General features: G+C 42.0%; 1 protein-coding gene across 1 annotated transcript in view; it reads left to right on the forward strand.

The window, feature by feature from the left end:
- MAPK8IP3 (mitogen-activated protein kinase 8 interacting protein 3) overlaps positions 1-13,944 on the forward strand; it is a 312,779-nt gene that overhangs the window by 113,850 nt on the left and 184,985 nt on the right. The window contains exons 10-12 of the mRNA XM_026648192.2: positions 6,197-6,254; positions 8,144-8,296; positions 12,232-12,313. Coding sequence (XP_026503977.1) covers positions 6,197-6,254; positions 8,144-8,296; positions 12,232-12,313 — 293 coding nt within the window. The remainder of the gene's footprint in view (positions 1-6,196; positions 6,255-8,143; positions 8,297-12,231; positions 12,314-13,944) is intronic.

Genomic DNA, 13,944 nt, shown 5'->3' on the forward strand with positions numbered 1-13,944 from the left:
TTTTTGTGATTCTGCCCTAGACAATTTTCTGGTTTTGATTAGAGCACAGAACTCCATACAATCATCAGGAGGCCTCTGTGGCTCATCACTGAGGGTGGATACAGCTTACAGTTTCAAAGCTGTTATAATGACTCTGGCCATCTAGGTGGGGAGGCTTTTATGGATTCCCTTACAAGCCTGGGAAATGGGATGAAGTGAGGCCTATCAGTTTCCTGGAAATTATGTTAATCTATTTAGGCCTTTTGTTGGGTTCTGGTCACCTAATCTAAGGGAAGTTTTGATTTGGATGATATGAAGCACACATTGCTAGGACGGGGTGAGGGAAGGGAGGCAGATCGAAGATTTTAAATGTTATATTTAATCCATCATAAGTTTTAGAAGGCTCTGGCTATAAATGCTTTCTCAAACTCACAGACAAAAAGGCTAATTTAGTTTATTGTTCCTTCTGCCCTCACACACTCAAAGTTCTAAAGATCTTTGATAAAGCTGCAGTTTAGCCAAAAAAAAGCTAGGGCTTGATCGTAGTGAATCTGTTGGTTTTTCTGCTCTTTTCCGACAAGTTGTTATCTCTGGGGCACTTCTTTTTCCTTCATCCCGACTACAGCCTGAAGAATCACAGAGAAAATTGCATGAAGTAGACATGGTACAAACAGTGGAGAGAGAGCTCAACAGGATCCAGAAATTAAGAAGCGCTCTTTCTATTTTTGGACCAGATTCTGAACTCTCACCGTGTAAATCAGTGGAAGCCAATGGAGTTATTTCAGGCTGTCACCAGTGTAAATGAGACAGTCTAGCCTTGATTCTCATATTGGAGACCCAAAAATGGGTGCAAAGTCTTCCAAATATATTTTTCCCAGGTGGATTAAGATTCTTAAAGTCTGAAGAATGTCATTTGTGATGCCTTTAAAACAATAGATGTCTACAGAAGTTATTCTTGTACAATCTTCAGGAAGCATATCTATCTCCTGGTTGGAGGGATTTTAGTCTGCCTTTCTGGATGTTTGCAAAGCTAGCTTTGGACTATCATTTCTTGGCACTCTTTTTTGCAGCTTTGGAGAGAATGGTCTAAATTCATTGGTTACATCCAGATTTCCCATTGCTTTGTTATAGCTTCATATACATTTGTTCATGTAAGGATGTAGTTGAGAGAGTGGTGTGGAATATAAACAATTATTTACTAGTAATAATTGTTAATTGAATTCCCCTCTTTCCAACTACAACCCTATGAACATTCTTTCTCGTTTACTCCTGCATGTTCATTTTTTACTGCTATAATCTCACTGTATTTACTGTAGATACAGTATGTGTGTGTCTCTCTCACACACACAAACACCCTTCCAGTTTTCACTGTCCATAAAAATCTGGAACTGAAGGGTGAGGGGCAAAATGGATACTATTTATGGCTATGGGAGGGTCCTTCTTTTCACTGCTAGGTGACCTGGCCATGTTTACTTTGGCGACCTTGCTTTTCATAAAAGAGGTTTTGTGATGAAGAGAGAGATTCAGCTAATATACTAGTGGTAAGTTATATATTATTTCATCACAAAAGTTGAAGCCAAATAACAAAGCCAGTCCCAGGGTTGGGGTATAAAGACTGTTTTAAATACTAATGGCTGTATTTGCAGGTTAAGGCATCCTTTGACTACATCATTGGTACTATGAGATATGGTTGGGAAAGACAAATATATCAGTCACTTAGGTGAGGAGGAGGAAGGGGCGGGATGTGGGAACTAGCCTTTGGCCAGCAGTTTTAAATAGAACATATCATAGGAAAACAAAGGTTCATCTAGCATAGGAAGACACGGCCTCGTCAGATTCTTGTCTGCAAAACTGACAACCAAGGCATATGGTTCCAAGTTCATTGTGGGTTACCTTCCCTTGATTTTTTTTATGTCCTGTATGTAGAGTCATGCCATCTGCAGTCATGGCAGGTCCTGTCCTTACTATTTCATGCGTTTTGACATTGAAATGGCTGAATCGTTAATTTTTTTAACAAAATTTTGATTTTGTTGGTTTCAGTCACTGATTGATCCTTTTTTCACTTCCTTTTCCCCCCTGTCTCTCTGTGCTTCGCTGGACATGGCCCTTAGGGGAGTTCTCAGGTGTGTATCTCTCCTCTGTTCAGTTTCCTTGTTTCTCTTTATCCTTGTTGAGTTTAGATTGAATGATGTGGTATACACATGATACTCCCCTGCTGCTGTCCAATCACAGTTGGTTTTGCAGCCTTTGTTCTGCCTTTTCCTTGTTTGATTGGCTTGCACTGATAAGTCCTGATATAATAGAACATCTCTGCTTTATGCTCACATGCCTGCTATGTCTTGATAAGCCTTTTTTTTTTTTTGGGGTGGCTTTCTGTAGGTTCGCTCCACGCTCTTAATAGGACCATGGGGAAACCCTACTATGTCTTTCCCTCTAGTCTGGGGTGGAAAGTTCCTTTTTGTCAGGGCAGGAGCTGTACCCCAAGCCCAATCCAGGTGGGCACAGAAATCTAGCTTAGGTTCTTCTCCTTACTCCAAATGAATGAAGATTGAGATGGACTTGAAAGTGGCAAAACTTCTGCTCTTTGTTGAAGCCTTGTCCTCCTGGTTAAACATTTTGCAGATGCTGTCTCTGTGCCTTCCTATTACGCTGTTTTTGTAAAGGAAACTCACTGCTTTAGGGCGACATTCTGCCATCAGAAGAAGTCCCTGGGAGCCCTACATTTGGAGAATTTGCTCCTTCTCTTACAGTGCACTTAGGGCCTGATCCAGTTCCCAAGTTGGATTGGGCCTTTACTGCCTATCCAAGGCAGTTGACGTGCAGATATAAATGTCTTTGGGGGCAGTGCAGACGTGCTGAGTGACTTCATGTCCCATTGACTCCCTGGGAGTTGAGAAAGCCAGTGCCTCTCAGGTTTGGGCCTACAGAGCACTGAGAGAGCTTTGCCAAGGAAAGGGAAAGCAGCATGCATCTTCCTTTCTTTTGGTCTGGATTTTCTTTATCATTCTCCCATGAAAGACCAAAGCCTAAGATATTTCCCCGGGAAAAGCCCCACTGAAGTGAGTGGGCATGTGGAATGTTCCTGTATAAGGAAATGGGCTTGACCCTATGTAAAGAGAGGAAGGGCACCCTGGATATAAACTATGATTTCCCCCCATTTTAATTTCCCTCTCCCGCTGTCTTTCCCATGCCCTGTCCATGCTGTCTGGTTAGTTACCTTTGTTGTGGGGGTGGGAGATGATTAAGATGGAAATGGAACAGGAAATCCTGTGGAGCATATTCTGATATCTCAGGCTTTAAATCCCTGTTAGGCCAAGCTCTAGTGAGCAGGATATAGACTTGCCCCTACTGAGCATCACAATGTACACCATGCACACGTACATGAGTATGTATCACTGTATCACACACGTCATAGTATGTGCCACGCACACATATTCATACACACTGATGAGCTGCTCTATTTGCTGTTTACAGATTAGAACTTAATGGCTGCTTTTTTCTCTTCCTTTCTTTCTCCCCTCTCCCTTTGTCCCCATCTCTTTCTGTTTCCCCTTCTCGTATGGAATGGCTCTCATAGTGCGGGATGATTTCTTTGGTAAGGCAAAGGCCATTTTTAAAATATGTTTTTTCTTAACTCCTTTTGTCCACCCAACATCTCTTCATGCTTCTTGAGTTCTCTTGGTTTTGTTTTTTGTGGTGGTGGTGTCATCTCTTAGACACAGGAGACAATAGCTCAGTTTCTGTGGATTTGGGCTTCTCTTTTGTTTCTGGATGTAGTTGATCATCCACTTTGATGCTTCAGACTGTGACTGTCTGTCTGGATATGGAAGATCTATAGTATGGGATGACTCTGTAAAATATGTCTCTCTCTTCCCAGGTTTTTCCTCACTTTGGTTGCATGCAGGGGTACATGAAAAGATCTCCTTTTAATTCCACCCCAGAGTTCTCTTCATATAGATTGGGTTGTCCCTCTGCTAACTTCTCAGAGTTTCCCCACTCTGTGCACTAAGATCAGGTTGTCTTGGAATACCATGCTGCTGCTCTGGGGAAGATTGTCTCCTGTCCTCTATTTCTATAAATAGCCCTCTGTATCATTCCTGGGGTAAGGTGTCCTGTAGTTTCCACTGTGCCGTTTTGGGGAAGATATCTGTGGCTTGGACAGTGTGGAGCTTCTAGTTCTGGGGTGATTGGCTGATCCTCTCCATCACAGCTCCTTTCTGTACTGGAGATGCACCAGTACCCAATAAGTAGCAAGGGAATCAAAATGCAGAAAGGAGTAATCCAAAGAAGGTCCTACACATGAACTCCCATTACCCATTCCTCCCTTCTGCTTCTGGAACATCATTATGCCATTTCTGAAAATGCTATTAGATATACATTTAATTTAGTTTATTGCTAAAAGCCAGTAGGAGGGGGTGGGAATGTCACTTTTAGGGATGTAAGTAGAGTTTAAAAATAGTAACTGTTTAACCTATTAAAATTCTATCGGTTAAACAGTTAGCCATTAAGGAGTTCTACCCCGCTATGCCCAGGACTCCGCTGCTGGCTGGTGCGCCGGGCTCTACTGCCTCCTCACTCCCAGGCACAGGGTGGCAGGGGAGTTTAATTGTTAACTGAAATCAATAAGACTGATGCTTATCGGTTAACCGGTTAAACTTTTACATCCCTAGTCACTTTATAACCAGAGTCCCATGCCCATAATCGCTGAGCTTAGTGGATAGCTCCATACCACATATGTGATCTTCTGTAGGAGGAAAGAAAGGGGGCATTTCTCATTCCTCTTCCCCCACAACAGAAATACATTTTTAGTAGGTTAACACCCAACTTGGAGTTTTTGTCTCCCACTTCTGAGGTGTTTGTAGTGTTCACCACCCCCAGCACCCTGAGAACACGTAGCCTGAAACATCAAAGTGATTCATTTCCTGTCTATTCTATTCAGTATTTTTTAAATTTTACTTTTTAAAATGCTGCTTCTTGTCCATCCTTGCTGGGAATTTGCTTTTGCCATCATGAACCCATCCCATCTAATTGTGGGAAGAGGATCTGTGTGTCGAAGTGTTGTTTCTCTAACTTCCATTTACTTCAAGTGTGAGTCATTTATTATTTTCCTGTAAAAGTGAGTTTACACCTTGAATAATTTCTATATCTGTTATAAAAGAAGGAATTTTTGTACAGCAAGGTAATATGATGGAGAACTTCCACGCAAACCATGGCAGTTGTGTGAGCTCTTTGTACTTCATCATCTGTAGTGAGAGAATGCTATCTAAGCATCAGTGTCATGTCATGAGGGGAGAGGGGTTGTCTTTATGCTTCTACCCCCTAGAATTGTCTTTGGCCCCCATTGGGGAGGGAACTGTCTCTATAGCTGTAACCCAAAGAGTCCCTTCGAGCAGGAAACTGTCCTGGATGGGTCGGTCCCCTTTCAGCTTCACTTAAAAGTAATGAACTCAGCCCTCGCTCTTAGGCTCAGATCTTTAAAAATGTGCATGCAAAAGTGCAACCTCCTAGCCCTGTGTGCGAGCTGCATTTGTGCCACAGCGGCACACCTTTTATGATTAGGGCCTGCAGTATTGTGGCTCTGAATTAATCTTAATATCTTTAGAGATGCCTAAATAAAACTAAAGAAACAAGAGGGCACCCTATGTAAAACCCTGCTAAGATTGCAGTAGTAGGACAAGGATGGTGCCATGGAGCCTTCATGTGCATGGAGCTGGCTACAAGAATTCTGAAAATGGGTATATTTAAGGACTGGGGATTTGGCTTCTATACTAAGAAAAGCAAAAATCTTGTGACACCCGCTGATGGGTTGTAAATTGGACAACACTCTGCATTGCTATAAATCTGTGGACACTAAGAACCCCTGAACTCCTAGCTTCCCTCCATAGCAGTCACTATAAGGAGCAGTTGTAGTATGTCAGGGTTGGAGTGGGAGTCTTAGACCCAGCTTCTCCTAACCAGCTTTAGTGCAACCATCTCCTTGGCTTGTGTGTATTTAGGTAAGTGGTAAAAAAAAATTGTATTCTTTACAGAAAAGACACACGGACACATTTGCTGCTGTTACGTATTATTTCAGCAGGAGGCACTCTGCAGCAGGACACACAGCTGTAAGGCTGCCTAGCAAAAGCTATTTCTCTTCCTAAGCATGAGTCAATTAGCCCAGAATAAGGCTCTGTCTTTCTGGAGGTGCAGATCAAAACTTCCGGGCCTCTTTTTTCAGGAATGGGCAAAGAAGTGGGGAATCTGCTGTTGGAGAACTCACAACTTCTGGAGACCAAGTAAGAAATCGTTGCATGTTCTGAGCTGCTTATCTATTTTTATATGCTTCCTGTCATCTTGGAATAGATCTGCATCAGAACTCCTGCCTCATCGAGACATGTTGGCTTCTGGTTTGGCAACCTTTCTTTGATGGTTTTGGCTCCTTGGAGTTCCTCTTCCTCAAGCCATGTTTGAGGGGCTTTCCTATGCATATTTCTTTTGTACAGTCACTTGACTGAACATTCCACACACATGCTTGTAGGGCCTTACCCCTCTTGAAGTCAATGGCAGGCTTTTCATTAACTTCATTGGCAGCTGGAGCAGTCCAGAATGGGCACAGGTGACCGTTAGGAAATTATAATGTTCTGAACTCTTCACTGCAATATTTGCTTTCTGCAAAGGAAAATCACGACTCACAAATGTCTTAGAATTCTTTGAACATATCAGCAAAGTGGTAGATAAAAGAGAGCCAGTTGAAATAATTTATTTAGACTTCAAAAAGCCTGCCGACAAGGTCCTGCACAGCAGGCTACTAAAAAAGTTAAGTCATCATGGGGTAAGAGCCAAAGTATTGTCATGGATCAAAAACTGGCTAGAAGACAGGAAACAAATAGTAGGATATTATCATGGCAAAAAGTTAATACCTGGGTGCCTCAGGGTTCCATACTATGTTCTTTGTTGTTTAGTATATGTATATAGTACATGTGATCTGGAAATGGGGATGAGTAGTGAGATAGCAAATTTTGCAGATGTTTAGGTTAGTCGGACCAGAGAGGACTGTGAGGAATTTCAAAGAGACCTGAACAAGCTAGGTGAATGGGCAGTATGATGACAAACAAATTCAGGGTTGATAAATGCAAAGTAACATGCATTGGAGGGAAAAATTTAAGTTATTCACATACCTGTCAGAGTTCTAAATTAATTGTATCAACACAAGAAGGGGACTTGGCCATCATTGTAGACTGGTCAATGACGACTTCTGCTCAGTGTGCAGCTGTAGTCAGAAAAGCTAACCAAATGTTAGAATGAATAAGAAATGGGCTGTAGAATAATACAGAAAAAATATAATGCCATTACATAAGTTGGTGGGACATCCTTATATACACTATTGTGTGCTGTACTGGTCATCCCATCTCAAAATGAATATTACAGGATTAAAGGGGGTTCAGAGAAGGGGATTGGGAATGACAAAGAGCCTGGAAAATCTCTCATATAAAGAGAGATTGAAAATATTGGGATTGTTACCTTAGAAAGGAGACAAATTAGAGGGGACATGATAAAAATATATAAAGTCATGAATGCTATCAAGAAGGTAGATTAGAAACTTCTGTTCTTTCTGTCTCATAATACCAGAACAAAGACAGTCAAAGAAACTGAAAGGAGGAAAATTGGGAGCCAATAAAAGGAAATACTTTTTTAAACAACACACAATTAGACTGTGGAACTCATTGCCACATTAAAATTGTTGAGGCTAAAAACGTAACAATATTCAAAAAAGGGATGTGATGGCTATCAAGAATATCCACAGCTGAATGATAACAAAAAATAATAGAAAGGATATTAAACCTCATGCTGTGGAGCTTAAGCCAAACTTTATTAGTGATCAAGATGCGACCTAACATGCGGGGCAGATTACACTATGTCTGCCTTTTGTGGTGTGCTCACATGTTCCCCTGAAGCAACTGGTGCTGGCCAATCGAGACAGGATTCCAGACTAGATAGTCTGATGCAGTCTGGCAATTCCTGTGTTCCTATCTACTCCCTCCCACCAACCCCACCACTTTTCTGTGAGTTCCCGCTACACTGAATGCTTTTGTGGCATGTGTGATTTTTTTTTCTCAGCTGCCTGTAGGAGGCAGTTTCTGTTCTGAGTGCATCTCTCTTTACTGTTCCTTTCCCTGCCTTAAAGAAATGCTTTGAATGTTGTGAAGAATGATTTGATTGCTAAGGTGGACCAGCTATCTGGGGAGCAGGAGGTGCTGAAGGGAGAGCTTGAAGCAACAAAGCAGGCCAAAGCCAAGATGGAGAACAGAGTCAAGGAACTGGAGGAGGAGCTTAAAAGGTGAGTGCTGCACCCACTGCCCCAAACAGCTTCCTGATATTTGATTGGTGGAAAGAATTCTGAAGCACTTAGAGGAGAGGAAAGTGATCAGGAACAGTCAGCATGGATTCACCAAGGGCAAGTCATGCCTGACTAACCTAATTGCCTTCTATGACGAGATAACTGGCTCTGTGGATGAGGGGAAAGCAGTGGACGTGTTATTCCTTGACTTTAGCAAAGCTTTTGATACAGTCTCCCACAGTATTCTTGCCGGCAAGTTAAAGTAGTATGGGCTGGATGAATGGACTATAAGGTGGATAGAAAGCTGGCTAGATTGTTGGGCTCAACGGGTAGTGATCAATGGCTCCATATCTAGTTGGCAGCCGGTATCAAGCGGAGTGCCCCAAAGGTCGGTCCTGGGGCTAGTTTTGTTCAATATCTTCATTAAGGATCTGGAGGATGGTGTGGACTGCATCCTCAGCAAGTTTGCAGATGACACTAAACTGTGAGGAGTGGTAGATACGCTGGAGGGTAGGGATAGGCTACAGAGGGACCTAGACAAATTAGAGGATTGGGCCAAAAGAAATCTGATGAGGTTCAACAAGGACAAGTGCAGAGTCCTGCACTTAGGACGGAAGAATCCCATGCACTGCTACAGACTAGGGACCGAATGGCTAGGCAGCAGTTCTGCAGAAAAGGACCTAGGGGTTACAGTGGACGAGAAGCTGGATATGAGTCAACAGTGTGCCCTTGTTGCCAAGAAGGCTAACGGCATTTTGGGCTGTATAAGAAGGAGCTTGCCAGCAGATTGAGGGACGTGATCATTCCCCTGTATTCGACATTGGTGAGGCCTCATCTGGAGTACTGTGTCCAAGTTTGGGCCCCACACTACAAGAAAGATGTGGAAAAATTGGAAAGAGTCCAGCGGAGGGCAACAAAAATGATTAGGGGGCTGGAGCACATGACTTATGAGGAGAGGCTGAGGGAACTGGGGTTGTTTAGTCTGCAGAAGAGAAGAGTGAGGGGGGATTTGATAGCTGCTTTCAACTACCTGAAAGGGGGTTCCAAAGAGGATGGATCTAGACTGTTCTCAGTGGTAGCAGATGACAGAACAAGGAGCAATGGTCTCAAGTTGCAGTGGGGGGAGGTTTAGGTTGGATATTAGGAAAAACTTTTTCACTAGGAGGGTGGTGAAGCATTGGAATGATTTACCTAGGGAGGTGGTGGAATCTCCTTCCTTAGAGGTTTTTAAGGTCAGGCTTGACAAAGCCCTGTCTGGGATGATTTAGTTGGGGATTGGTCCTGCTTTGAGCAGCGGGTTGGACTAGATGACCTCCTGAGGTCCCTTCCAACCCTGATATTCTATGATTCTATGAAAGGCCACAAAAAAACCCTAGCTAATTCATACACCTCTGCTGTCAGCTTAATTCTTTTTCCTCGTGGAATTTATGATTGGAATTCAAGGGTACCTCCTGGCTTAGAGATGAAAATTGATTTTCTTGCTTTTTAAGTAAAAAAAAAAAAAAAATTTTTATTCATTTTTTTTTTTAGTTGCATGAGAACTTTTTTTGTTAGATTTTAACATTTCCCAGCAGTGATTAAAACTAGTTATTCCAGGGCTTGGACACAACTGGCACATGCCCTTACGTTGTGCAGCACCTTTTTGAAGCTGCAGTCTTGTTCTCCAGAATCTGAGCTTTCACTTTCAAAGAATCTCTAGCAGTTATGGTTCAGAAGAAAACTTCAGAAATGTGACCAGAATGCAACCACAGCAGAGATGTCTATATGAGAATGCCAAGAATCTGGAACAATAGCTCTCAGAGGGCTGAACTGCCCCATTCATTTCATTAGAGGGTTATCTCAGATGCCGAGTAATGATATTTAAATGTCAGTATTGTTAACTATTTACTCCCTCCTGCTCAGAATGAGGTGGAGAGTCACAGATCTGCACAGTTGACTAAGAGTGACATCTCATTTTGGTGCCATAAGTGGGTGGCATTTGGGAGATACCACCATTTATTATTTCCCCCTAATCAAGTGGGAGCCAACCCCCGGGAACCTAGCAGAGCCTATCATCATACTGCAACCCCTCTGAGGGGAGTCAAGCACAAGGAGTCCAATGGAGCTCAGAGCTGCACATTCATATTTTGAACATCTGCACAATCTACTGTGAATGGCATCTCATTTTGAGTGGAGCTTATTTTGTGGGCAGAGCCTGGAAGAGCACCTCCTTTTTTCCCTGCCAGTCTAAGTACGAGAACCAGATTAGTAACAAAAACGATACAGACTAGTTTCTTTTTATTGTCCAAGATGACTGAAATTCAAAAAGGAACCATTGTCTTCTTTGAGTAAGGTGTCATGTAATTCAAGTAGACATAAACTTCACTGTAGGGCTTATAGATACTTTAAACTAAAGCTCTCCTAAACATACATCAAACATTTTATTAAAATCTTTTCAGTCTTCCTTCCCCCACTATTGTTGTAGTGGAATGATCTTGTGTATTAAAATCTTTTTCACTGCGTCAAGGCACCCTCTGTTTAAAATGGGAAGGCCAGGAACATGGTATGATCGGTTAAACATTTGTTGGTGTTCTGTTGGGCAGTGAATTTTTTATCAACAGTCCAATATATTTTTCTTGGTTAAGAACAGTTCACGTTTGTATATAAACTGTTTCTCTGTGGAATGGAAATTGACTGGTCCGCTATTATAGCTCAGGAATGACTGAAATCTTGGAGCCTGTGGACTGAAAGTTACATCAGGGCCCTGGGAACGTCAGAGGTTGCAGAGAAATGAATCTCACTGAGAAAAAAGTCACTGGTACCCTTAGAGATAGGAACATACTCTCAGTAGCCTGAAATTATAGTAGCCCTACTTTACTGCCATATCAGTGCACTGCCAGTATTACTAATATGGGATAATCATGTTAACTTCATCCAAAGTTATTTGCTATGAATATCAAGAGGGAAGTTTTCTTTTAAGAAAAACCCTGGGGCTGTATATTGGGCTATGTTTCCTATTTAATGGTTGCACAGTGGCTGATTAGGTAAATCCCAATTGTATTGTGATTTCTCAGGGCATACTGCAGACCTCATTGCTTCTCTCAGATGGGAATTGGTTACCAAATACAGAATGTAGACTCGCTTATGCTTATATCTTGTGGAGAGTACATTGTTTTAAAGGGATACTGTAAGGTTAAATAAACTTGTTACCATGTCTTACTAGGAATCCTTTAGGTTACCTAAACTTCAGTACTTTAAAAAAATCTGATGTATTCTTTGATATTTATCCTGGATTTTTGCTTTTTTTCACGTCAATTGGCTTGTGCAATGACATTGGACTAGTTAGTTTCATACTTCTTTTGGTCAGTTTCACTTTGGCCCAGCACTTCAGTGTTGGGGTTGCAAACCCAGCAGAGGAATGTTTCTTTTTGAATGATTTATCATTGAAATAAAAAATGAAAACATTGCTATTCATATGATGTTTTATAAAACCCCTTTAAAACCAAATCCTAAATGTTATGTCTAAACTACTGGACAGTGTCCCTTTGAGGTAAGTATATTACAATTGGTGTGAGATGTTCACAAAGTGCATTGGAGTAATGCCCAATTGCACAAACATCACACATGACACTCCTGGTCATAACTTATACATATCTTAGGAGGAAGCAGGAATGGATCCTGCAGAAGTCAAAAGGTCCCTTGCTCCGCAAGTAGACCCATTGATTTCAGTGAAACTATTCACAGAGTAAGGTACTACTTAGCATGAGTAAGACTGTCAGAATCAGGCCCATGGTGGCTTGTTTGTACAGGTCACAGTGGGAAAGAGGCTTGGTAAATATATTCTATACTTTCATACTCTTTTATGTATAGTTCTCCAAAGGGTGACTTAGAATCTGTCCAGCAACAGCTGCCAACATATTACTTTCTGGTTTGTTTGATTTCTTCTTGTTTTCTAGAGTGAAATCTGAAGTGATCGTTGCCCGACGAGAACCCAAAGAAGAGGTGGAGGATGTAAGCAGCTATCTCTGTACAGAATTGGTATATTACATTATTAAAATGCCTGTGGGGGAAGGGGTTAATATTCTTGTTCTGTATTACTTTATCTGAATTTTAGCTCAAAGTCACTGAGATACAGATCGCTCTGCCCTTGTTGATGGTGAGGGCAAAGCTGGCCAACCCTAGGTTGTTACTGCTGAAATTTTTTTTTAAATGGAGATCTCCTATCTCCTAGAACTGGAAGGGACCCTGAAAGCTCATTGAGTCCAGCCCCCTGCCTTCACTAGCAGGACCAAGTACTGATTTTGCCCCAGATCCCTAAGTGGCCTCCTCAAGGATTGAACTCACAACCCTGGGTTTAGCAGGCCAATGCTCAAACCACTGAGCTATCCCTCCCCCCGGAGGGTGGTGAAGCACTGGAATGGGTTACCTAGGGAGGTGGTGGAATCTCCTTCATTAGAGGTTTTTAAGGTCAGGCTTGACAAAGCCCTGGCTGGGATGATTTAGTTGGGAATTGGTCCTGCTTTGAGCAGGGGGTTGGACTAGATGACCTCCTGAGGTCCCTTCCAACCCTGATATTCTATGATTCTATGAACATTGCCAGCAACTGGGTCCAGCATGTGATTTCCTCTGTATATGCCTGTTTATGTCAAATCATAGGCTGGCAGGGAGAATCACTTCTCAGTGACTAAGCTCATCGTGTCCTCAGGGTGCCTGCTGTTCAAAGAGGTGGTTTCAGAGTATATCAGTACTCTGTTCAGCATTGCTAGAATAATGTCCTCTTCAGTGTGTTCCTCCCATAGCATCTAATTTTCCTCTTTATTCAAATTGCAATCAGTTTAACTGGACAATCTGTGCTGGAGTCCATTATCATATTGCTTACACAGATGAGCTTGTCTGATGATGTTAGTTATGTTGTAGCCTGAAAGGATTTTATGCAGTGTCTCTTGCACTGATCTGAAAACTCTAGCCAGTTCCATAGCAATAACCATTTTAACCTAATGGCTTTACATTCTCCCAATTTTGAGACAGAAAACTTTTTTTACACTCCTTTTTTTCATAATTTTTTTGAACTATCTAGCATTGGCCACTGCCAGATGCAGGATGCCAGAGGAGGGGGACCAGCGATCTACTCCATTCTGTCCAGTCCAATGGTTCTGTGGCCATTTCTTTGGGTGTTTTTTGCTAAGGTTAAGAATTTCCAGTTTTTCAACCTAGCCCAGCTGTAGCCAAAAACCAGACAAACTAGGGAATGATAGAAATGCCACCTGGAAATATCACCTCCTATGTGACAGGAAATCTGATACACCTCCTCTCTCCACGCTAGCACACAGAAAAGACATTCTGCTCTTATTGGCTGAAAAGTATTGGGCCAAATTAATCACTAGTGTAATTCCATTGACTTAACTGGAGTTACACCAGAGATGAATTTAGCCTATTGAAAGCTTTGAGTTCATGGCAAGTTTGCAAATCACTCCTGTGAATGCTGGATGAAGGATTCTTTTTTGAGGTGAGCTGTGCTAATAGTCCTGTGTTTAAAAAAAATAAAATAAAATGCAACTCCCACTAGATTTTTAATAGTAATTTCCTCTTCAGTTACATATTTCCTCTGTCTGCCACTCAGATGAGTGAATTTCAAGGAGAAGAAGGCAGGACTTTAGCTTGCTAGTTTC

Source organism: Terrapene carolina, unplaced genomic scaffold, assembly GCF_002925995.2.
Source record: "Terrapene carolina triunguis isolate 2854851 unplaced genomic scaffold, T_m_triunguis-2.0 Scaffold67, whole genome shotgun sequence".
NCBI classification, from domain to species: domain Eukaryota; kingdom Metazoa; phylum Chordata; order Testudines; family Emydidae; genus Terrapene; species Terrapene triunguis.